The sequence below is a fragment of the Dama dama genome, chromosome 10 (genome assembly GCF_033118175.1).
Source record: "Dama dama isolate Ldn47 chromosome 10, ASM3311817v1, whole genome shotgun sequence".
Taxonomy (NCBI): domain Eukaryota; kingdom Metazoa; phylum Chordata; class Mammalia; order Artiodactyla; family Cervidae; genus Dama; species Dama dama.
The window spans coordinates 26138681-26161821 of record NC_083690.1 but is presented as its reverse complement, the minus strand read 5'-3'; the positions used below and the strand labels follow the sequence as shown (position 1 = coordinate 26161821).

The following is a 23141-nucleotide window of genomic DNA, read 5'->3' as shown; positions in this document are numbered from 1 at the left end:
TGGACTGTAAAGAAGGCAGGGAGCCGAAGAATTGATGCCTTCACACTGTGGTGCCGAGAAGACTCTTGAGAGTCCCTTGGACAACAAAGAGATCAAGCCAGTCAATCTTAAGGGAGATCAACCCTGAATATTCACTGGAAGGACTGATGCTGAAGCTGAAGCTCCAGTATTTTGGTTATCTGATGCAAACAGATGGCTCATTGGAAAAGTCCCTGATGCTGGGAAAGATTGAGGGCAGAAGAAGAAGGCGTCAGAGAATGAGATGGCTAGACAGCATCACCAATGCAATGAACAAGAACTTGGGCAAACTCTGGGAGATGGTGAGGAATGGGGAGGCCTGGCATGCTGCCATCCATGGGGTCACAAAGAGTCAGACACGACTGGAAGACTGAACAAGAAGATGAAGGGCCATTGTGGAACTCAGCCAGTGTGCCCTGCTTCCCAGGAGATGCCCCTAAGGATGCCCAGAGTGACTCTGAGGAGCAGGTGTGGCGGGTACCCTGAGGCCTGGGCAAGGAAGCCGAGGAGGCAAGGGCGTAAGGCTGCTCAGGCAGCTAGGAGGTGGTGGGGTCTGGACTGGAGTCCCGGCCAGGCGGCCCCAGGTCGCTCTCCATCACCAACTCGCTGGGAAATGGGTACCTGCAGCATGAAGTCTGTGTCTAACCGTGATACGCAGCTTCAGTACCCACAGAGCATCCAGGTCAGGTGAGAGCTCAGTATTACTGACTGACATTTATTTGGCTTCACTGGGTCTTAGTCACCGCATTCTGGATCTTTAGTTGCAAAGTGTGGGCTCTTAGGTGCGGCATGTGGGATCTAGTTCCTGACCAGGGATCGAACCCAGGCCCACTGCATTGGGAGCGCAGTCTTAGCCACTGGGCCACCAGGGAAGTCCCTGTATTGACTTCTGTTATTATCACAGAAGATGACTGCTTAAGCCTGCCTCCTTGTCAGGAGTGCGTGTGAGTGGAACAGTTTCCCAGAGGCTGGGAGCCTGGAAGTGGTAGGCTTACCATGACTGCCACGTAGAGGTCCAGGTCCTGACTGCCAGCCCCAAGTACCCAGGGACACACAGCCTGTTGGCGGAGGCCCGCTACCTCCCCCATCACCTGTCCTGGGCCCGTTCCCTGTCTGGACACCAGAAGCTCAAGTCCTTGGGCCCCAGGGGAGCCCTCTGTGTGTGCAGGAGGGTGGGGCCCCATCCCTGCTGGGCCGGGAAGCAGTGTCACCTGGTTCCCTCCTGCTCCTCCACGTAAATGACCTGCCTCTGTCTCGGGGTGCCAACTCGGTCGCTGGTAGGGCTGTGAAGCGCGAAGTGATGGGGGAGGGCAGCAGGCCGAGCGCGAGACGACAGGGGCGGGTGGCGAGTGTGGTGACTGGGGAGCCGCTGCCTGGGCTCGGGGCCAGCTCTGGCTTTTGGGACCATCTGCTAACACAGGACCAGAGCTGCCACGGCTTCCAGTTTTTCCAGAGAAGCAAGGAATTGGCAGACCAGTGCAGCCAGCCAATCCCGAGGAGGCTGAGGGTAAGGCTGAGTGATGGTGGTGGTGGGAAAGGGGAGGTGCTAGAGCCTCGGGAAGGGACCAAGCTGTTCTAGGCAGGGTGGGAGGTGAGGTCTGGGGAGGGACTCAGAACATCTCAGTAAATGTGCCCGAGTGTGGGGGCAGCCACCACTGGTCTGGCTACAGAATGGCCTTGGCAGGATCTGGGGGACCCTCTGAGGTCGTGGTGCCGGTGCTGGAGCCAAAGGAACAGACAGACAGAATCGGGTCCTTCCCTCTGCGGGTCAGAGAAGGCGGGTCCCCAGGGTACAGAGGCCCGAGTGGAGGCTCCCCTGGGAGACTCTGCCTGCCCTTCCTTAACCCTCTTGTCAGCTGTGGCCAAGATTCATTCCCTGCAGCCACGCCTGGGTGCCAACCAGGCCCCCGAGCCCCTGACAACTGCAGTTCTGGGCTGATTTATAGCCCTGTAGCTTACAGGGTTGGGGTGGGACCCAGGGAATGGGAAGGGTAGCGGGATGTGGAGAGAGAGGAAGGCCTCTGCTCTCCAGGAAGAGTGGGGGTGGGAACTGCAGCTTCAGTCCGCTAAGGTCACTCTATGGATCCTCCTGGGCAAGAGGGGCGGGGCCAAGAATAGTCCCCTCCCTCTCTTTACCTCCCTTGGAAAGGCAAGGACTGGGGGGAACCAGTCCCGGGCACTCATGGAGCCTTGCATCAGGGACTTCAGGCTTCCCTAGTGGCTCAGACGGTAAAGAATCTGCCTGCAATGCAAGAGACCCAGGTTCAAACCCCGGGTTGGGAAGATCCCCTGGAGAAGAGAGAAGGGCGACCCACTCCAATCTTCTTGTCTGGCGAATCCCATGGACAGAGGAGCCTGGCGGGCTATACAGTCCATGGGGTCGAAAAGAGTAGGACCCGACTGAGTGACTAATACTTCCACTTTCAGGTCAGGGACTGCAGGCTCCGGGGGGCCAGGAAGGAAGTGGGGGCCAATGTTCATGCTGAGCTGGGGTGGGAGCTGTGGTGGGGGGTCAGCTACATAGGACCTGTAACTGGATTTAGTTGGCTCACTAGATGTTTGTTAACTTAGAGCCAACATTTAAAAGTTAGATTTCACATTAAAAATAAATACAACACCTGGATTCCTGGCTTCTTTTAAACCCTCTGAAGATCTGGCGTGGCGGGATCCCGGGATCTGAGCTGCAGAAGCTGCCTGGGCTGCTCTCTTGACCAGGTTCTGCAAGGCCAGCTTTGCTCCCTGGTATTGCTTGCCTGGCCCTTGAACAACAGGGACTCAGGCTCAGAGCTCTGGCTGGTGGTTAGAAAGGCTTAGAAGCTGGGATGCTCGGCCGGCCTCCCAGCCCACGGCTGGAATGCAGGAAGGGCTGGCCCGCGTTCACAGTCTCCAGGGCTGGCCCAGAGACATAAGCCCCGGTAGTACCAGGGTGCCTGGCAGGTTAGGGCCCCTCTGTTTCCACAGGAACTCAGAGGGGAGCCGGGGGTGGGGTGGGTCCAGTAGAGGCCCAGCCATTATCCCTACATGCAGCCGGGACAGAAGCCCTTTCCCTTCTGGCCAGTTTAATAGACGGAGGGAGGGTCTCCAGAGGGCCCCCTTACCCAGCCCCCAATACAACTGCTGGCAACTGAGCTGCAGTCTAGACCCCTAGTCCCTTCAGCTGAACCTTCTTCCCCCTCGGGGGCTGCTTTATCCGGACGCTGATACTCACCCCTAAAGGAAGCGGGGGTGGGGAGCTGCAGGAGGAGCCAGCAATCAAGCATTTGAGGGCTGTACTTTCGGGATCCACTCATGCTGAAGGGAAACCCCAGGGTCCAGGAAATTTCACCCCAGCTCTCCCGTGGTTATCTCAGGATTTGTATATTGACTAATAGCTCACCGCGCTGAGTGTCTCGGGTAAGTTACTCAACCTCTCTGTGCCTTAGTTCCTGTATCTGTAAAAGGAGCATCATAATCATACCCACCCTCCAAGGTTGAATGCGGGTGAAATGAGTCAGTTCTAGGCATATCTGCTAAGTCGCTTCAGTTGTGTCCGACTCTGAGACCCTATGGGCTGTAGCCCATCAGGCTCCTCAGTCCATGGGATTCTCCAGGCAAGAATACTGGAGCGGGTTGCTGGGCCCTCCTCCAGGGGATCTTCCTGACCCAGGGATCGAACCTGAGTTCCTTACGTCTCCTGGCTTTGGCAGGCACTTTCTTTACCACTAGCGCCACCTGGGAATAATAGCCACTGTAAACCGTATGTAAACCTATTATCTGGCCAGGATCACGACCCCATTTGCAGGTGGGAAGAGGGAGTGGCCGGCCTCCAGTGGACTCAGTCTGTTCTTGGAGGCAGCAGTCTCCCTCTTGTACGACCCCAAATCTAGCTCATCAGACCATATTCTTAATAATATCTTTTATTGATCTTGCAAGAGAAAAAAATAGAAATTTATTTTAGAGTTAATGCCTGTACAGCTTTTTTCCCCCCTCCCCTCCTAACTTGCATGGTACAATTATTATAAATATCAACTGAGATCCTGGGAGCAAATTAGTGTGGTGCTTGTGTGATCTCCCAAACATATCTGACCTGTTACACACGCCTCGGGCAGGGATGGAAGGCTGGGCTCCCTTTAAAGCCAAGGTACTGGTTTTGGTCACTAAAAGTTGATCAACCCCCGCCCCCCCCTGCCCCCGACTCCCCGGCAGCTCTCCTGGGAGTCTGGAGGCCCAGAGGTGGAGGCGCTTGCCACATCCGGGAGGGTGAGGTGAGCCTAGAGGCTGGGGGCTTGGAAGCTACTGAAATGATGGATCTTCTCTGGGAGAAAGAATTCCTTATCTTCACGTCCGGCCCCACGCTCCTAATGAAAAGCGCATTTGCATAGCTGCTCGGCTGAAGCTGCAAAGCTCATAAAGTATTTGCTGGGGCTTTTGGTTGCATAGGAACCTACTTGGAGTACAGTACGGCAGCAGCGGGGCCAGGCCGGGAGCCAGGAAAACAACGGATTAATATTTGGAACGAGAAATTACCCACCACTGGGAAACCAATGAGGTCCCTGATCCGAGCTTGTTACACAGATGAAAATAGATGCGCTCTGGGCTTCACGTGGCTGGTGGGGGCAAGGCACATGTCCAACTTGCCCAGAAGGTGCTAGAAGAGGGCAAAGGCATGGGGACCCCTGGGCAAAAAGAGCCTCACCGCCTGGGGCCCAGGACGCAGGGGGACAAGAACAGATGGAAAGGGAGGAAAGCCTGGATCAGACAGAGGGAGTCCGCCCACCCTCTAGGCTAGTTCAAGTGGCAGGGGGCGTGGCCTCTGGGGCTGAGGCACTGGTCTTCTGCCTCCTGCTCTGGCATCTGGAGGGTATCTGGATGGGCCCCCCTGGCCCTCTAGGGTAGGACGCTGCCTGCCTGTCCCGTTGGCCTGGCAGCACTGCAGTGACTGGGGCCCGTGTGCCGGATGGGGGTACGGGGCTGACTCAGGGCGGCGGGTGGGTTCAGCTCCCTCAGTTCCTCGGTTTTGATCCCTTCTCAGGCTTAACCAGAGGACAGAGACCCTGCATGACCAGGGACCCTCACGGGATCCCTCCTTCTCCACTGGGCCTGGGTGGGACCCCCCCCCACCCCACCCCGGGATGAGTGAAGTGGTGGTAGCAGTCCAGGAGGGGTCCAGGGGAGAACCCCACCTTCCCGGCCAGCCCCCAGATGAGGCAGGGATGCGGTGGGAGTGGGGGCCTCCGAAGGCAGGGCCCCATGCCTGTTGGAGTTGGGGTCTGAGGCCCCATCTCCTCCACCCGGCTCAGCCATGCTCCGGGCCCTGGGGCGGCTGGCTGGGAGGCCTCCCCAGGCCACGTTACTGTGTTACCTCGAGTCAGGCAGAACCCACGGATCCTATGACGGGCCCTGCTTTGCTGGATCTCACTCGAAAGTCACGGAGCCAGGAGTCCCTGGGCTCCCCGTGCTGACCCCAGGACTGCAGCGGCCAGCGGAAGACCACACCACACCCCATCTTCCTCCTGAACTCCTGTGTTTCCCAGGGCCGTTCACCCCTCGAGTCCCTTCTCCCCAGCGGGCCCCTCCACGCTGAAGCTCCCTTCTGCCCTCTGGGGTCTGGGGTCTGGGGTCTGGGTGGGCCCACACGAAAGCCTGAGGCCGGGGATGCAGGTACTGCGTGGGGGCTGGTGACAGAGCCCCGTCCTGGCTGAGAGGACCAGCCCTGCTCCTTCGCCGGTCAGCACCGCCACCGTCTTGCTGTCTCCTTCTCGCTGATGCAGGTTTTGGGGCGTAAGGCTGTGGAGGGGTAGCACAAGAGGAAACAGTGTTACCCAGCCTCCATCCCCAAGGGCTGCCCCCTGACCCCGGGATGAAACCCACACCGCCCGGGGTCTCAGCATTCAAGGCCCCTGGAGACCTGGTCTCCTTCCCCAGCAGCTTCCAGCTCGGAGCAGGCTCGGCCACACTGTTCCCTCTGCCTGCCCAGCCCTGTGCGTCTTTTAGGATCCAGTTCAAGCATCCCCTCTCCGGGAAGCCTTTGCCCTTCGCATCCTCTCTGGGTTTCCCATGGTCCAAGGCCAACCCTCTCGATACAGCACTTTTGCCCTTAATGGCTCCTTCCCCTCTGTACTGGTGGCTTCCGAGAAGCATACCACATTACTCCCAGGGTTCTGACCCCATCACCCCTTCCACAGCTCCCCGGATAGGTTCCTGGGTGGAGAAGAGGGGGCTGAGGATGAAGGATGCCAGCTCCTTCTCTGTTTCGACCGAACCCTGGAAACCGGGTGGGAGGGGTGCTCTAAGCAGAGAAGGAGACTGACCTGGGTCAGCTGCATTCTGCTTTCTCTTCGAGTTGGTAACGATTTGGTTTTCATTCATCATCTGCACGTCCTGGTCCTCTACCTGATTACTGCGGGGAGGGAAAAGCCAGAAGGTGCCTTCCGGCTCCAGATGGCGTGTCTCTGCCATCTTTCCCCGTTAGGGCTGGCGGAGGGGGAGATCGGAGGGGAGGGGAGGTCACAGGGCCAGCTCGGTGGCGGGGGGGGGGGGGCGCACCTGATGGTGGTGTGCTTCTCCTGGTGACAGATGTCCGTGTCCTCGGTGAAGAGGATGGTGTGATAGGGCAGCGTGGGCTCGCACGTGGGCAAGATGCCCCCTATCAGGTGGCCTACCATGGCCAGGATCCCATTGTACACGAGCAAGTCATCCACCAGGAGCTGGACAGACAGAAGAGGGGCTGCAGGCCAGCACTGCCCTCCTCCTTCCCACGCGTGACCTCGAGTGAAGGGCATCACTGCCCAGAGGCTCGCCTACTACATACACACCCCGTGTTGTGATTTCAAATCTTCATGATGACCAGGGAAGGCACCTGGATCAGCCCCACGTTGCCGATGAGGATACTGAGGCTCCAAGGGCTCAAATCTTAAACCGGAGCTTGGAGGCAAACTCGGGTCTCTGACCCCCAGGACCCCACCCCCCCGATTCTCCCCACCTGAGTCGCCCTCCTGGTAGGAAGAACTCCCCGCACCACTAATGATTTGAGAAGAAAAGATGAAAGAAAAGCCATGTTCTGTTTTTTTGGGGTGATGACTCAAATCACTCGGAGAAGGCTTTGAATTCATGGACGGATGGCATAGATCCCTGCCTCTGAGGACCCAGCATTTGTGTCTAAGGTTGCAGCCGACAAGTAAATCAAACTGTGACAAATGATAATTGCTGGCGGCCTAATTACCAACAAGCATAATTATCTCCCCAAACCCAGCTAATAAGTACTTACGCCAAACTCCTTCACCCCTCGATGTGGTGTTTTTGCGTAATTCCACAGTTTGATCATTGACACTGTGGTGGGCAGATCGAAAATCACATAAACCCGGTTCACCTGTCAGAGGGAAGAACTAATTCAAACAGGTATGTTTGGGAACAGAGGCATGGGGCTGGGCCGGGGGGTGCCAGGCGTGGGCCCGTGTCGGCCGGCTGGGCTGCTCCGGGGCTGCCGGGCGTGGGGTTCTCGCTGCCTCTCATCTCCCCGAAGCCCATCTTGAGTCAGGTCACGTGTGGCTGCGTTTGCAACAAACCGCTGAGCTAGCTGTTGAAGGGCCTGTTTTCTGGGCCTGGCGTGGCCCTCATTTAAATGCCCACAGAGAATCAGGGACACCCTTCCTTTTCCTCCAGGTCAGGCCCAGAAACACAGTCATTCTGGGACTCCCAGGGCCAAGGGCGATGGCCCCCAACTCCAGAGTCAAGAGGCATGCCTCCCACCCCCGGAGCAACCAGCACAGCCTTGACCCCTGTTTGTCCTTTCCCTGAATCACAAATGAAAAGCGTTGCTGACTGGCCGGGAAGGTGCCGATGGTTAATTTCAGCAGAGATCTTTGAACCTCTGGTGTGGGGTAGTGGGGGGGGGGGGGGGGGGCGGTGTCCCAATCAGTGGCAAAAATCACCTAGTAAAGTAGGACCCAAGAGCCCCACACCAGCTCCCCGCCCCCAACACAGACTCTCAAATATTAGTGGGAAGATAGGGTAAAGCAAATAGAATTCAGTGTTGGCCACAGGCTGTAGGTTAACGTTGACCCAGGCCCTGGCTTTCAGCCCCAAGAGGACGTAGGGGGATACGGGAAGAGTCAGTCTTCTGCTTGTACCATGGAAACATTCTAAATGAGGGGCTTCCAAATGAGTGCCCACAGGACTCAACTGGATACAAATATTTGAGTCCAGCTGGAAGAGGGACAGGTGGGGAGATTGCCCCCACACCCAAAGTTCTTCGTGTGGAAGAATGGCAAATGTCTGCTGGTCAAGGTCAAGATAGCCGAAGGCTGGACTGGCTAGGGGCCACCAGTTTGCAGCCCCAGGTGTGAAGTCTGATAGATCTAAGCATTTCCTGTCTGCAGTGGTGGGGCTCGGGCTGGGGGGGGTCAGCCTCTGCTCAAGGGAAGCTGACGGAACATCGAAGGGGTGCTGCCCCTTCCTGGGAGGGTTTTGAGAGGAAAATGTACCCCTTGTCTTCCCTCCAGGGGTCACAGGGGTGGGCACCCCAGCCCCTGTTGCACATCTACCCAGGCATCTGGGCCCATGGCTGAGAGGCTGGGGGATGCGATCCACCCCATCCCATCCCGCGTGGCCCCTCGCCTCCCTTGCTACCACCATCGACCAGGCCCAGATGAGCAAAGGCCCACCCCAGGTTCGCCATCAGGCCTTGGAGCAAAAGGATGGGTGGGACCACTTGTAGAGTCTGTGATCTGGGAGACCGAGTTGGTGGGTTGGAAGAGCTTACCAGGCAGGTGTGAGGACAGAGGGAGGGCAAGGTGGGAGCCAGGTACCCGGTGACATAAAAAAGGAGCAGAAATCAGGAATGTGGAGAGGCTGGGGCTGGATGGAAGAGGAGCGCGAAGCAGAGACAGGAAAGAGAACTGGAGAGGGAGGCTCGCAGGGACGGAGGGTTGCCCATGCCCCCAGGCCTGCTGCGCTGGGCGCCTGGCCTCAGAGGCCCACCTGGCCCTTCATCTCCCTGGTGTCCGCTTATAATCAGCACCCCCAGAGCAAAGGGAAACACCTCTGGCCGGGAAGATGTGTTAGCAAAGACCCGAGCCTTCCTGGCAGCCCCCGGGCATTCTGACTTGTTTCGAGGTTAACTTGGCCTGGAAGGAAGATGTGTCGCTGAGGCTGGGGACAGAAAGTGCCACATACCCCCGCCAGCCCCCCATCCACCCCAGGGCTGGGAGCCTGCGGAACCCACCAGGCCAGGCAGGATGGGGGCCAGCCACATGTGTCTGCCGTCGCTGGTGTTATTCACTTGGTCGATGAGCTTGTCAGGGGTCCGGACGTCCCCGCACACGCCCTCCAGGGAGTTGACGCTGTCCGGGAAGGCGGCGATATCTGAGGACGCCTCTAAGCTGTCATAACCCAAAGCAGTGTGTTCGGCCCCACGCACTGTGGGCCCCTCTCGCGGCCGCCAGCCCCCATCATGCCAACGGCGTGGCCTGGGGGGACACCGGGGTGGGCTGAGCCGCTGTCTGCTGCTCGGGGCAGCTGGAGGAGTGTCAGCCAAATTAGACATGTTCTGGGGGAAAAGGAAGGCAAGGAGGCTGAGGGGAGTGGGGGTGAGGGTGAAGGGGTGGCCGGTTTCAAGGAAAGGAGAGGAAAGTATGCAGAGAGCAGGCTGGAAAACATGGGTTACATGGAACTGCTGGAGGCCCGAATGAAAGGGGTTGCTGCCACTTTTATGGGCTTCCCTGGCGGCTCAGCTGGTAAAGAATCTTGCCTGCAAAGCGGGAGACCTGGGTTCGATCCCTGGGTTGGAAAGATCCCCTGGAGGAGGGCATGGCAACCCACTCCAGTATTCTTGCCTGGAGAATCCCATGGACAGAGGAGCCGGGCAGGCTACAGCCCATAGGGTCACAAAGAGTCAGACACGACTGAGTGACTGAGCAGCAGCCGTGGCATTTTTAATTTCCAGGTCTGGTTCCTACAGGGACATTTCCCTCTACCTTCGAGGATTCTGCTCCTTCCCCCGGGCCCCCCCCGTGCTCCCTGCAATCTGGCTGGAGCCCCCCTTCTGCCTAGAAAGGATACTGTTCTCTGACAGAGGGATTTTTTCTCCTCTTTCGTCATATAGCTCCAGGCCGGTAAGACCGATGTAATAGGGGTCACCCCAGCTGGTCAGGAGCTGAAACTGGAAAATGACTGGAACATGTTATTAAGGAAAAAACAGGCTTAATTTTCTGGAGAACAGAGGGAGACAATTACAAAGATAACAGGGATATATATATGTGTGTATATATATATATATATATATATTTTGGTTTATAGAGATGAATGAGAGAGAAAAATGATTTTTTTCCCCTCCGAGACTAAAGTCAATCAAAATGTATGTGGCATGAAATTTTCTTTCATTTAAACAGCATATGAATGTGTGTATGTGTGTTTGAAGAATTCAGAAGTTCTCTCCAGGCCCCGGGAGACACGGCGACAGGCAGGGAGGGTGTCCTTCAGGGAGCTGGCAGGATGGAGAAGCATCTGTCACAAACTCAGTGTATAGGACTGAACAGTGACCAGACCTCATAAACCACCTCCTGCCTCAGTTTCCCTGGTTGTAAAATGACAAGATCAGACCCATTTCAAGTGTGGAGGGCGTGAACAGCAAGGCGGGTTGTGGGAGTGTCACAGCTTTGGGGGGACAGGCTGTGCCAGGGTGACCCCCTCCTGGTGCTGACTGCATCCCAATCCCACGTGCCAGCCCTCCCGCAGCCCTGCCCTCCACTGGCTCCCAGCATCCCCAGGAGCAGGCGGGCCAAGGAGCCTGAGAAGTGAGAGGGTGATCCCCGGGTCGGGGGGGAGGGCAGGGGTTGTAAATCAGAGGTGGTCCTCTCCCGGGAGATCAGGCAAATGAGAGTGCCAGGCTGTCTGTGCTCACTAACCTGACTCTACCTCTTCCCAGCCGTGTGAGCTGGCAAGTTACTTAACTGTTCTGTGCCTCAGTTTTCTCTGCTGTGAAATGGGGATGCTAGCAGTACCCACCTCACAGGGCTAACACAGCAGGTTCATATAAGCGACCCACTGCCAACAGTGCCAGGCGGCAGAAACGGTCCAGCACACTTGAGCTATGACTCCTTCCCTTTTCACCTCCTCCCTGCCTGGTTCCAAGGAGAGCCCCCAGCCCCATCCCCAGGTGGGTTCCCGCTTCTCTGGCCCCTCCCAGCTACAGTCCTGGCTGCTGCCTCCTGAACCTCAGTCCAGCAGGGGAGTGGGGTCTGGAACTTGTGTTGCCCACCCCAGTCGCAGAAGCACCGGTCTCCCTGAGGACCTGGGAGCCCTCCCATCCTCTCCGCAGTTTCCCTGCATGGGCTCTGCTGCCTCGGCTGTGGCCTGGCTGAGACCCAGGGCAGCAGCTAAAGCCCAGATCCCGCCCCAGGGCCAGCAAGGAGCTCCAAGGGCCTGGCCCTCTCCCTGGGTTCTGGGCTTGGCCCCGAGGGCCTGCGATGTGCGATGTGCGGGTGGCAGGAGGAGTCCCTGAATGATGCAGTGGTAAAGATTCCTTACTCGGGAGACTTGGGTTCGATCCCTGGGTGGGGAAGATGCCCTGGAGAAGGAAATGGCAACCCACTCCAGTATTCTTGCCTGGGATATCCCATGGACAGAGGAACCTGGTGGGCTACAGTCCATGGGGTCTCAAAAGAGTCAGACACGACTGAGCAACTAAACACCAACAGGAGGAGGATACAGCCGCAGGGCATTGGGGGCGCCTCATAGTCCATGCTCGCCCGCTCCAGGCTCTTCGTGTCCAGCCTGCAGACACAGAAGCAGAGGATTGTAGTGGCCCAAGTCGCTGGTCAGTTATTCCCCCCGGGAGGAGGGGGAGGGACAGAGAAGCTTCTGCTCGCACGGAGTTTCCATCCACCGGGGGAGGCTCGTCCCCTCGGGTTTGACTCGTAATCTTCACAACAACCCTGGGAGCTGGGAAGTGAAGTCACTTGCTCAAGTCACACAGCTGGGAGGTGGCAGAAGTGGGATGTGACCCGAGGTCGTCTGGTTTCGGGGTCCACGCTCTGAACCACCCCACTCGACCTCAGTCCCTTCACGAACAAGGTTAAGTCCACGCTATGCTAACAGCTGAGACCCATGATGGACCAACGGATTGTGGTGCTGGGAGGGGGCAGGCTATTATCCCAGGTGGTGGTCAGGGATGTGATGTCTGAGCTAAGGAGAAAGCAGCCATGGGAAGAGTCACAGCTGAGCTGAGCCTTCCAAGACGAACAGCATCTAGAGCAAAGGCTGGTGGGAAGGAGCTGGGCAGTTGGTGTTTGCCCCAAAAAGCAGCCAGTCGGGGGTGTGGGGTGGGATAGGAGACAGGCAGGGAGAGGAGGCTGGGAGGTGGGGAGAGCCCTGAAGGCTTTGGCTTTGTGGATCCTGAACAAGTGGTTTCACTAGCCTGGGCCTCAGTTCCCACATCTGTGAAATGGGCACAACAACCCCTGCTTCAAAGATGGTTTGGAAGGATTATCTGAAGGATGAATACAAAGCATCTGGCTCAGAGTAGGCACACAGGAGGCAGACTCTCTCCTCCCCCAGATTCCTCCCTGCAGGGCTCCTCTCCCTGGTCCACCGCCAGTGACTTCCGGCTCTGGCCTGCTTTCTTCAATTTCAAGGGCAATGTTGTAATTAAGTGACTATTCCCAGTATCTGGCCCCTGGAGTGATGCCAGCTACAGTAGAGGGAAACTCATTTTTGTTTCGAGAGCTTGGCCTCTGGTATTTGGACATCAGGGCGTTTAAGTGAGTAAACTTAACGTGGCCTTTACAAATTGTTAGGAACTTAAAGCAGCTGAGACTGGGGCCAAGCAGTCCCAGTGAATCCATGAAATGTTAGGCTCCGTTTTCCTCTCTGAATCTTTCTAAATCAGGAACACAGAAACAAGACGGGGAAGGCCCTTCGACGAATCGGCCAGCAGGCGTTTCTGGAATCTAGGCAGCCTGGAGCCTCTTTTCCCAGCAGGAAGCCCAACGAAGCATTTAAAATCTCAAACACTCAAAACTGTGAGAAACCCAAACATCCTCAGACAAGGTGGTACATCCCCAGGCTTCCGGGGAGGCTTGGCTAAGCTTTAGAAAACTAACCAAGTTGAAAAGCAATGTGTTTGATCATCACTTCAAAGCCCTTTAGGTACAGGCTTCAGAGCCTGATGCAAAGCCAGGGCCGGTAGGCTAGGAAGGCCCGTTTGGGGAGCCGCTCCACTCACCTCTGGACTGGCGGGGGCAACGGTCGGGCCTGCAGGTAGTCCACAAAGAGGATTTCTTGAGCAAAGTCAAAGTGGCAGTGGCCCGGTCCCTTCCGGATGAGGAAGCCCTCGGGAGGGGAGACACACAGGCCATCCAGGGAGACGTGGACGATCTTGGCCTAGCAAATGAAAAAAACAAGGCTGAAGAGAAGGAGCCGGTGTGAGGAGGGCGGTGAGCGCTGATGTGGCTGGAGGTCCTGGTAGCTGCCACTTACAACCGACCGAGGGCCTTCATGGAGCCCCCCAGGCCTTCCTCCCAGACCAGACCACACCTGGTCAGGGGGCTCCTTTCCAATTGCCATCCCTACTCTGTGCCAGGCGCTGGGCAGACAGCAGAGGAGTAGGTGGGTGAGGGCCCTGCCACAGAGGACACATATAGACCTTCTCTGGTCTACTCAGCTGCAGAGGCCTGGGGTCGTCAAGGGCATGGACTCAGCTGCTCTGGGATCCACCGTGAGTAGCTGTGCAAGTTATTCGACCCCTCTGCCTCAGTTTTCCTCATCTGTTAAATGGGTTCAATGAGGAGCCACTTTACTTAAAGTCTCTAGAACAGAACAGTGCCTGGCACGCAGTGGGCCGGTGTTTGCCTAGATAAATCCTTCTCCACCCCCTGTTCACACCTCCTCTCCTCTCCTAGCCCTTTCCCTTGGGACAGAAGTGGACCCCTTCCTGATTTTCCTTCTTGAGCCCTTGGCCCATGCTGTTAAGGGCATGTACCCCATAGCTGTGTCCTGGGTGGTCTCTGGGTCTCCCTTGATGGCAGACTCTGACTGGATGATCTCTACATCGACTTTAGGGCCTGGCACATAGTAGGTGCTTACTGAGAGCCTGCTGAATTGATTGGATCTGGACCAATATGTCCCCCTGTTCTAGGCCAGATTTTGCCAGCCAGAGGGCTGCGACCAACCAGTCAATGTCAGAGCCTAACGGCAGGGCCTGAGGTGGCTCAGCTCTGGTCCCCTGGGCAGGGGTGATGTTGGGTGAGCAGAGAAGGGGAATCAGGGCTCCTTCGTGGTTAGCAGAACGGCTAGCTGCTGACCAAACTGAGGGTGTTTCACCCCTGGGAGACACAGAGAGGCTTCTCTGTGCAGAAAGAAAGGCGCCCTGTCCTGGGTCTCATGGATTACAATGTACCCCAGGGCCCTTCATTCCTTCAGCATTTAGGGGGTCCCCCTAGTCAGTCAGGGCTTCCCTGGTGGCTCAGCTGGTAAAGAATCTGCCTGCAATGCAGGAGACCCCGGTTCGATCCCTGGGTTGGGAAGATCCCCTGGAGAAGGGAAAGGCTACCCACTCCAGTATTCTGGCCTGGAGAATTCCAGGAACTGTATTGTCCATGGGGTTGCAAAGATTCAGACATGACTGAGCGACTTTCACTGTCACTTCCTAGTCAGTCACAGGGTGTATACACCTAGAAGGTATAGAGGGCTAGCTCCAGGCACGGCTGGATATGGCAACCCCAAACCTGTCACTATACCTCCACTTTGCTTTCCTCAAGGTTCCTGCCCAGGCCCCAGGGCTGGACCTGTGATCCAGGCCTGGCCAAATGGAGAATTGTCACCCCTTAGCCATGTGATTGGTTCAGAGAGATGAAACTCGATTAGAACAATCAGCATGGCTCCTGGGGTTTTGCTGGCTTGCTTGGAAAGAGGAGTTCTCTCTTCTGCTGGACTTGGAGCAGGCAGGATATAAGTCTAGCACTGCCAGGGTTTGCCCGGTGGAGAAAGCCACCTGAAGTGAAGCTGAGGCCCAGGAAGCCCTTGTCCCTCTTCTAGAACCACCACCTCCTCCAGGAAGCATCCCTGACTTCTTCAGCCCCCCCATTCCTTCCCTCAGGGGGAGCTTTAATTATCACCTCCATCTTACAGCGAAGGAAGCTAGAGTTCAGAGAGGCCAAGCAATTTGCCCAAGGACACTCTGGAGGGGTGTGCAGCCCACCTCCCAGAGTGCCAGGCTCGGCTCTAACCTCATGCTAGGGGCCCGGAGCCAGGGTGCCCAGGAGTGTCTTGTGGGGTAGGCATCTGAGGCACACTTTCCCAGGGAGGGAGGGAGGGGGCCAGAGTTCCCATCCCACTGCAGCCCGGATGCGCCCTCTCAGATGGGGCCCACCCTCCCACGGTGGCCACTCGTCACAGGCACTGCAGCTGGTGGGGGCCACTCCTGGGAAGTGGGGCCCCAGGCCCAGTGTTTCCAGGCGGTAAATCTAGCATTGTGGAAGCTCAACTGGACAGACGGATTCACTCAGGGGAAGGCCAAGGTCCAGAGGCATGAGATGAGGCAGAAGAATGTTTTTTAATGCCAATATAGCTGACATTTTATACGTGCTTGACCTGAGAGTGTGCTTACAAAGACACCAGGGCAACCTCGGGCGGGGGGTTTGTAAATTGCACGTACTGGGGAGCCGAGGCTCCTGAAGGAGGTGGTGGTGGGTGGTGGAAGGGGGACTGCTCACTCCACTGTGATAAATCACCAGCGTCTTGAGGCCCTGGACGTGGTGAGGAGCCAGACATGGGCTCAGAGTAGCCTCACAGGCCAGGTCCTGGCCTTGTCAACCTCTGTGGGGTAGAGGCAGGCGTCTTCGTCCTCTTCCTTTTACAGCTGAGGAAACTGAGGTCCAGAGAAGGCAGGCCATGTGCCAAAGGTCACACAGCTGTAAGGGCCGAGGGCGGGGGAGGGACTCAGACACAGAGCCTGGTGACTTCAGGGTCCTAACTGCATTGCCATACTTTAGGTGACCTGGTCGTCATCATGTCTGTGTAGTGGGAGGGGACAATTGTCTCATGGTTCATGGGCACACCGGTCAGAAAAGCCCATGAAAGGGGGCACCTCCTGATAACTCTTTTCCACAAGCCAACAGAGGCCCCTGCTTTTCCACACCCAGCGGGAGAAGAACACGATGTGGAAATCAGAGTGTGGGCAACCAAGCCCAGCACATGGGGACTAGGCCTCTAGCTGTGTGACCTTGGGTGAGTGCCTGGACCTTTCTGAGCCTCGGTTTTCAATATCCTGAAAGATGGGGGTAATAACACCTGCCTCCCAGAGGCTGGGATGCGGGTCCAGTGCAATGACCAGGTGTGAGAAGCTCTCAGCCCAGGCCTGGCTCCCAAATCTCTCAGAGAACAACAGGGCTGTGCAACGAGGCACTGTGCGTGGGGGCGCTGGGCCCGCTGAGGACCCTCAGAGGACACGAGGCGCTGCAGCTCCCCGAGTCTGCCCTGGGCTCTTTCGCCTGCATTTGCTGTTTGCAAAAGAAGGAAACGGCAGCAGCTCTCTCGCTCCCCGGCGGTAACCTCCCCCAGCTCCATTTGGAAAGTTCTGGAGGATTTATGCTCCTCTCCGGCAGCCACACCAGCCATTCATCAAGACGCTGTTTCTCTGACAGTGGACCGAGCGCAGCCGCTGTTCCCCGGCTTACCCCTCGATAGGTGTCCTCGGGAGATTTATTGTAGTTCCAGAAGCGAAGGCCTGCGATGCTTTCGGCTCTGTCGAAGCGGATCGTGACCACGTGGTCCAGCCCCGGCGAGAAGGGGATCAGCCACATATGCTCATCCTCCATCGTGATGTTGGCTCCATCAATTAACCTGTGCTCAGTGGGGAAGGTGGGGAGAGCTGAGGGCAGCCCGGTCGGCTGGGAGAACTCACACTGCGGGGTCGGCACCCACTCCTCTCCCCACCACGACAGCCGCCCCTGCCTGGCATGAGCTTGGCTGGAGCAGGCTCATGAAGGGGAGGTGAGACTAATCAAAGCAACAGTGAGGAGTCATCACTTATCTGTGAAGTTAGACAAAACAAGAAACTGGGGGAGACAACAGCCTGTGCTGTTAAAGGGATTCTCTGGTGGCTTAGACGGTAAAGAATCTGCCTGCAATGTGGGAGACCCAGGTTCGGTCCCTGGGTCGAGAAGATCCCCTGGAGAAGGAAATGGCAACCCACTCCAGTATTCTTGCCTGGGGCCGAGTTGTCTGGTGGGCTACAGGCCATGGGGTCGCAAAGAGTCAGACACCAATGAGCGACTAACACTTAGATGCTGTCAAAGATACACTGAAGCGATCATCAAGGCTTTTAAAAAGGACGGGGGTGGGGAATATATTATTTTTCAGGACTCTTTAACCCACTTCTAGAATTTTCCCCCAAGAAAAGTTTATTCAACATGTCAGAAAGCCATCTGTACCCAGATATTACTTACATTAGCAACAAACAAACCAACACTGAAAGATCTCAAAAGAGGGAAAGGTTCAGTAAATCTATACAGTAATTAAGATGATCATCATGAGGATGATGCAGTAAAGTGAAAAGCCAGGTTATGGGATGGCAGGAGCACTGGCTTTAATGTTGTAAAATGAGGACAAGGACCAAGAGAGATTACCAAAAATGAAAAATACATTTCTGTCGGAGGGGATAGGAAGTGACAATTTCTATTTCCCCAGCTTTCTGTAAAATGCTGTATTGACTCTATGGTCCATTTTGAAAGAACTCTATTCCTTCTTCCTTGTGCTGGAGGAGAAAGATACTAAAGCACTAGGGAGAACTTGGCAGCTCCTGGCGTGGGACAAGTACGAGCAGGAGCAGGCGCCTCTGGAGGGAGGTGGTCTGGCCTGTAGTCACACAGCCTGGGTAGCCCAGGGCAGCCTGCCCACCACTGGGCGGGAGCCCCCAGCACCCTCATGTTCTTTATTTAAAAAATAATTTTATTTTCGGCTGGGCTGAGTCTCCGTTGCTATGCGGGCTTTTCTCTAGTTGCGGAGAGCGGGGGCTGCTCTCTGGTTGCAGTGAGCGGGCTTCTCATTGTGGTTGAGAAGCACATTCTCTTGTTGCAGAGCACAGGCTCTAAGAGGCTCAGTGGTTGCAGCTCCCAGGCTCCCGAGCACAGGCTTAGTAGCTGTGGCGCGCCGACTCAGTTCCTCCTTGGTGTGTGGCATCTTCCCGGACCAGGGATCTAACCTGTGTCCCCTGCATTGATTGGCAGGTGGAGTCTCTACCACTGAGCCAGTGGGGAAGCCCCATCATGTTCTAAAAGAGCTTGCCAGCTGGCCCACACTGCACTCCCACCCTGGCTCATCCTTCCCCATTCTGTCCAGCACACCTCAGCCCTGACCCCAGCCCTGGTCTCATTTCCACTGAGAGGCCTGGCCCTGGAGATAGGAACCCACCTCTCAGTCTCTTGGGTGACCCCCCTCCCCTCACTCTCCCATTTTCCAGGTGACTTTGAAGCTGGTGCCATGTTTCCTAGAGCTAATTTATTATTATTAATTGTTTTAAGTCTTCAGTGACTTTGTTACAATATTGCTTGTTTTACGTTTTGGTTTTTTGGTTGAGAGACATGTGGGCTCTTTAGATCCCCGACCAGGGATCGAACCCATACCTCCTGCACTGGAAGGCGAAGTCTTAACCACTGGACCGCCAGGGAAGTCCCTCCTAGATTTTAAGATAAACTTTGCTTTTCCTTTTTACATTTTAAAGTTTTGGACTTGGAATAAATCTTACAAGCAAAGTGTTCATCCAAGAAGGTAATGTTTCTTTTTTTTTTCCTCTAAAAGGTTGTTATTAAATTGATGGATGGTGTGTCTTACAACTGCTGGCATCTTAGAACTGAGGAAATTCAGCAGTTTAACCCTGGGGTGTTTGTGGAATTAAGCTGGCTGAGGTCTACCACTAGAGAACCTTCTGTTTCCTTCCAAAAGCAATTACCTCCCTGTCCTAGAAATGGGGCCACTTCCAAGAAGAACTACTGCCCAGTTCTGAGAGTGGAGAGACCTGTTGAAGTACTTAGAGCTGACAGTGAAGGGAATTCCCTAACGGAAACGTTCAAGAATATATAAATGGTACTTCCTAGCTCTGTCCACAAAAAATTCTAGAAACAAGGACTGACCCAGTAGCAATGAGCATCCCTAGGGCTAGACTATGGTCTCTAAATACCATTTCCCACTAGAAGGATCCTGGGCTTCTAGGAGAAATGGTTGATCCCATACCGGGGATAATACATGTACAAGAGGAACCTGGGATTCCTTGTCATATCAGAAAGGAAGGCAGCTATGAGAGACTATTTTACAGAAGGATTCGGGAGCCCCCAGTGTCCAAAGAGGGATCAATCTGACCATCCATAGGATAAAAACTGCAGTAGATTGAAACCCTTCAGACACAGTAGATTTAAATCCCTGAGTTTATGGTAGTCAAAACCAAACAAATGTTTTAAAGGATTCTAGAGAAACAATTTGCTCTTTTGAAAACTGAAGAAATAACGGGAAAGAATCAAGCATCAAACTGTCTTTCCTGTTTGAACTGTACCTCAAAGTAACTAAGTAATTGAGGCAAATTTTCCCTTTACTGACAAAAACAAACAAAAAGAATGATAGGATCAGTCTATCATCGTTTCACAACCCCTAAAAGAGTAGTAGATCTAACCACTAAGTGTTGGCTAACAGCATCACAAAAAGCCTGACAACCAGATGGTCCATGAGTCCAAAGGAAATATGCCCTGACATACATGACCTGATAGTTATGTCTTGCTCTAAAGGCCAAATCTCAATACGATCAGGCCTCTAGATCTAGTGAACAGTTTACAAGAAATACAGGATCTTGAGGAACAAGTTAATACCATAGTGATGCAGTAAAATCCAGACTCAACAGAGCAAAAACCCTGGTTTCTTCTACAGATAATTTATAAGAAAAAAGTGAAAAAAGATGGAAGGGAACCCAGAGATTATGAGAGGCTTAGGTGATATATCAACCATCAAAGGACTTCCTAACAAATAGAAATAGACTCACAGTCATAGAAAACAAACTTATGGTTACCAAAGAGGAAAGAGGCAGGGGAAATAAATAGGAGTTTGGAATTAACATATACACACTACTATATATAAAATAGATAACCAACAAGGACCTACTGTATAGTACAGGAAACTCTACTCAATATTTTGTAATAGCCTCTAACAGAAAAGAGTTTAAAACAGAATATGAATATAAATATATATAATACACATATACATGCATATGTGTGCTAGTTGTTCAGTTGTGTCTTACCCTTCGCGACCCCATGGACTATAGCCCACCAGACTCCTCTGCCCATGGGATTCTCCAAGCAAGAATACTGGAGTAGGTAGCCATTCCCTTCTCCAGGGGATCTTCCCAATCCGGGATCAAACTCCGGTCTCCTGCATTGCAGCAGACTCTTTTATCATGTGAGCCACCAAGGAAGCCCATATATGCATAAATTTATATATATACATATTCTTATATGCATATACATATATTTGTGTATATATGTATATGCTTATACAGGCATCCCGGGTGGCGCTAGTAGTAAACAGTCTGCCTGCCAACGCAGGAGACATAAAAGATGTGGGTTTGACCCCTGGGTCAGAGAGGTACCCTGGAGGAGGGCCTGGCAGCCCACTCCAGTATTCTTGCCTGGAGAATCCCATGGACAGAGGAGCCTGGTGGGCTACAGTCCACAGAGTCACGCAGTCAGAGGAGAATAAAGTGACTTAGCATAGCGCAGCTCGTATGCATGTGTATATATTTACATATATGTGTATCTCTATCTGGGTCACTTTACCATATACCAGAAACTAACACAATACTGTAAATCAACTATATGTCAATAAAAATTTTTAAATATATTTTAAAAATTAAAAATTTTTTTTTTACCTATGGCACTCAGCTTGCAGGATTTTAGTTCCCTATCAACTAGGGATCAAACCCAGGCCCCCAGCAGTGGAAACTTGGACTCCTAACCACTGGGCCACCAGGGAATTACAAAAAAATAATTTTTAAAGAGACACAGTAAGCAATCACAATGTATAGACCATATCTGGATGTCAGTTCAAGGAACAAACTGTTATAAAGGGGGGAAAAAAGATGGTCAGGGAAACAGAAATATGCTAGATATCTAGTAATTTAAAAGAGTGCTCAGTCACTCAGTGATGTCCGACTCTTTGTGACCCCAAAGAGTCGCCCGCCAGCCTCCTCTGTCCATGAGATTTTCTAGACAAGAATGCTGGAGTGGGTTGCCATTTCCTTCTCCAAATTTAAAGGAAGGACTGTTAATCATTTAGGTGGAATAATGATATCTGGATCAGGTTTAAGTCCTCATTGTTTAGAGATACATACTGAAATACCCAGAGATGAAATACTTTCAGACCCAGGATTTGCTGCAACATACTCTGGGCAGAGGGGAAGGAACTGAGTGGGCGTGGATGAACAAGCAAGGCCAGGCCAGCTATGAGCAGATCACTTTTACAATTGGCAGCGGGGACCACAGGCTCCCAGTCTAAGTTTGCAAGAGTGTGACTCACCAAGATGGCCCCTGATCAGGCAATGCAGCAGCCCTGACAGCCACGGTTAAGGAGCACCCTGGAGGAAAGCAGGGAGGAGGCCCCCACTGATCCCACACACTCTGGGCCAGGCAGTGGGTGCAGTTGTGACGTGGCAACCCCCTTGCTGCCCAATAGCCAGATTACTGTCCCCATTCTACTGAGGCAGGGGAAGACAGTATAACTTTGTGGTTAAATGCACGGGTGTTGGTCTTCCACTCACCTGTGTTCAAATCATGACTCTGCTGCTCAGCTAATGTGGGTGACCTCTGAGGTACCTCTCTGTACCTCGGTTTCTCCATCTGTAGAGTGGGGGCCTCTTAGGGCTGTCTGAGATGTTAATGAATGAACATCTATAACCTACTTAGCATAGCCCAGTGTCTGGCATTTAATAAGTGCTCAGAAAATGGCAATTATAATTTCAGTTATTATTATTATCATGATTATTATTACTGGAGAAGTTAAGAAACTAGCTAGCAAGGGGCAGAGACAGGATTTGAATTCTCATCTCTCTGGCTCCCCTAGACTCTTCTTGTTCACACCTGCAGGCAGGGCCCAAGCCTGACAGCTGTCCTGATTCAGGGGTGCCTGAACGCTGTGGATCAAGGCTGTGTCCAGGCTTGTCCTCTTACTGACTTGACTCAACCTGGGCTTATGAAATCAGACAAATGTAGAGCAAAGGGCAGCTTCAGCCATCATCTTCAGACTCAGGGAGGGGAACGTTTTCAGTCCCCGAGAGGTTGGGTCCCTTAGGCCTAAACACAGAGCCAAAGGCTTACCAAGCAGTTACCGTGTTTGAGGCCCCATGCTAAGCACGATGAAAGTGTAAAGTGAAAATCACAAACACTCTGTGTGACTCCATGGACTGTAGCCCACCAGGCGCCTCTGCCCATGGGATTTTCCAGGCAAGAATACTGGAGTGGGTAGCCATTCCCCTCTCCGGGGGATCTTCCCAACTGAGGGACTGAACCCACATCTCCTGCACCTCCTGCACCGCGGGCAGATTCTTTACTGTCGGGGCCACCAGGGACTTCAAGCACCATGAAGGAAACACATAGCCCAGCTGGGTCTGGAAGCAGGAGAGCCTGGCTTCCAATCCTGCCTACCTCTTCCAGCTGTGTGGCCCTTTCCTGGGCCTCAGTTTCCCTTGACTATAAAATGGGCAGACGCCAGACCTTGGGGTGGCCGGAAGAAGGTGCAATAGGGGACGCCAGGGGATGCCAGTTGATGGTTAAGTCTGAAATTTACGATGCACATCAGGTCCCCGGGCCCCTGCTGTCACGAGCCTTGTGCTTCTTACAGACACTCACTTGTCCAGGGTCCGGGAGTCGTCCGTGTACTCAGGGAGGTCATTTAAGTCTCTGGGGGAGGCAGAGATCTGCTGCGGGTTGATGGGCAGTGCCTGGCCATCCTGGCCCACCACCTCCAGGCCGGTGAGCCCCAGGTAGTGCAGGTCACCCCAGGAGGCGGTAAAATTCAGTTGGAGGCCTGCGGCAGGAAGAGAAGTGTCCGGTGAGCACCAGAGATTCTGCAGGAGGCACCCAATCCTAAAGGAAATCAACTCTGAATATTCA

The 23141-nt window shown here is 54.2% G+C and overlaps 1 protein-coding gene across 4 annotated transcripts in view; it reads right to left on the bottom strand.

Moving 5' to 3' along the window:
- Nucleotides 1-3906: 3906 nt before the first annotated feature.
- KATNIP (katanin interacting protein) overlaps nt 3907-23141 on the bottom strand; it is a 228715-nt gene continuing 209480 nt past the window's right edge. For all 4 annotated transcript variants that reach the window (XM_061153071.1, XM_061153072.1, XM_061153073.1 and 1 more), the window contains 10 exons: nt 22878-23055; nt 16671-16836; nt 13220-13377; nt 11705-11769; nt 10057-10167; nt 9221-9360; nt 7265-7366; nt 6544-6704; nt 6309-6397; nt 3907-5784 (listed from right to left, as the gene is read on the bottom strand). In XM_061153071.1, coding sequence (XP_061009054.1) covers nt 5726-5784; nt 6309-6397; nt 6544-6704; nt 7265-7366; nt 9221-9360; nt 10057-10167; nt 11705-11769; nt 13220-13377; nt 16671-16836; nt 22878-23055 — 1229 coding nt within the window. In that variant the 3' untranslated portion in view covers nt 3907-5725. The remainder of the gene's footprint in view (nt 5785-6308; nt 6398-6543; nt 6705-7264; nt 7367-9220; nt 9361-10056; nt 10168-11704; nt 11770-13219; nt 13378-16670; nt 16837-22877; nt 23056-23141) is intronic.